The sequence below is a fragment of the Rhagoletis pomonella genome, unplaced genomic scaffold, assembly GCF_013731165.1.
Source record: "Rhagoletis pomonella isolate Grant_MI unplaced genomic scaffold, Rhpom_1.0 Rhpom_scaffold_00011, whole genome shotgun sequence".
NCBI lineage: Eukaryota > Metazoa > Arthropoda > Insecta > Diptera > Tephritidae > Rhagoletis > Rhagoletis pomonella.
Window position 1 is genome coordinate 30,555,499 of NW_023458565.1, and position 821 is coordinate 30,556,319.

Sequence of the window (821 nt, forward strand, 5' to 3'; positions counted from 1 at the left end):
TCTAAATGATGTACTTACATCCATATCGATATGTACAACGCCGGTGGATCTTCGTTTTGGTTTTCTTCTTCGCTGTATAGCAGAAGCAGCCAAATTGCGATTATCGTTTTCTTTGTCGTTATCTAAATGTGGGTAAAAATGGAAAGCATATTTAATAAATACAGACAAAAGAAATATAAAATAACGAATTACAATATTGATGATATATGTAAATAAATACCTTTATCCTCATTGGCTTTAGACGCCGCAGTAGCCGTAGAAGCTGTAACGTTGGCTGTGGTTGTGGATGTGGCCGCCGCCGTTGTAGTAGCAGTGCTGCTGCCGCTGTTACTGTAAGTATTTGCATTTCCGGAAGTGAGTCTTCGACCGTAAATTCCAACACCTTCGCTCTGAGCATCGTTGCTGAGCAAAGTGGAGGATGTGCTGGCGTTAACCGGTGCAGAAACGGGTCGACCAATTGAGTTCAGCGATTGATTCGAGGAATTCACTGTAATTAAAAATGTGTGAATTGTATGTTATTCAACGATACATATGTACACAAACGAATATGAGTAGCGACTTACATGAATTGCTATTGATACGACGTTGTGATATGGTTGACGATAGATTGGCGGCGGCAATAACAGCTGGCGCACTCGGTATAATAGTGCTGTTGTTTGGCGGAAATGTATTCCCACTCGATGCATCTTCCAATTTGAACTAAATTTAGGATTATCAAAATATTTTTAGTTAACAATAGGTTATGGGCGGGTGTAATTACTTTGAATTTAAAATCTATGCAATTATTAGGCTACTTAGGCAAAATGTATCTTGATTGTGTG

The 821-nt window shown here is 39.1% G+C and overlaps 1 protein-coding gene across 1 annotated transcript in view; it reads right to left on the reverse strand.

The window, feature by feature from the left end:
* The window catches only part of LOC118746939, a 59,389-nt gene extending 58,647 nt beyond the window's left edge, over nucleotides 1–742 (reverse strand). The window contains exons 1-3 of the mRNA XM_036480931.1: nucleotides 564–742; nucleotides 221–487; nucleotides 19–122 (exon numbers count right to left, since the gene is read on the reverse strand). Of these exons, the coding sequence (XP_036336824.1) occupies nucleotides 19–122; nucleotides 221–397 (281 nt within the window). The 5' untranslated portion in view covers nucleotides 398–487; nucleotides 564–742. The remainder of the gene's footprint in view (nucleotides 1–18; nucleotides 123–220; nucleotides 488–563) is intronic.
* Between the last annotated feature and the right edge of the window lie 79 nt (nucleotides 743–821).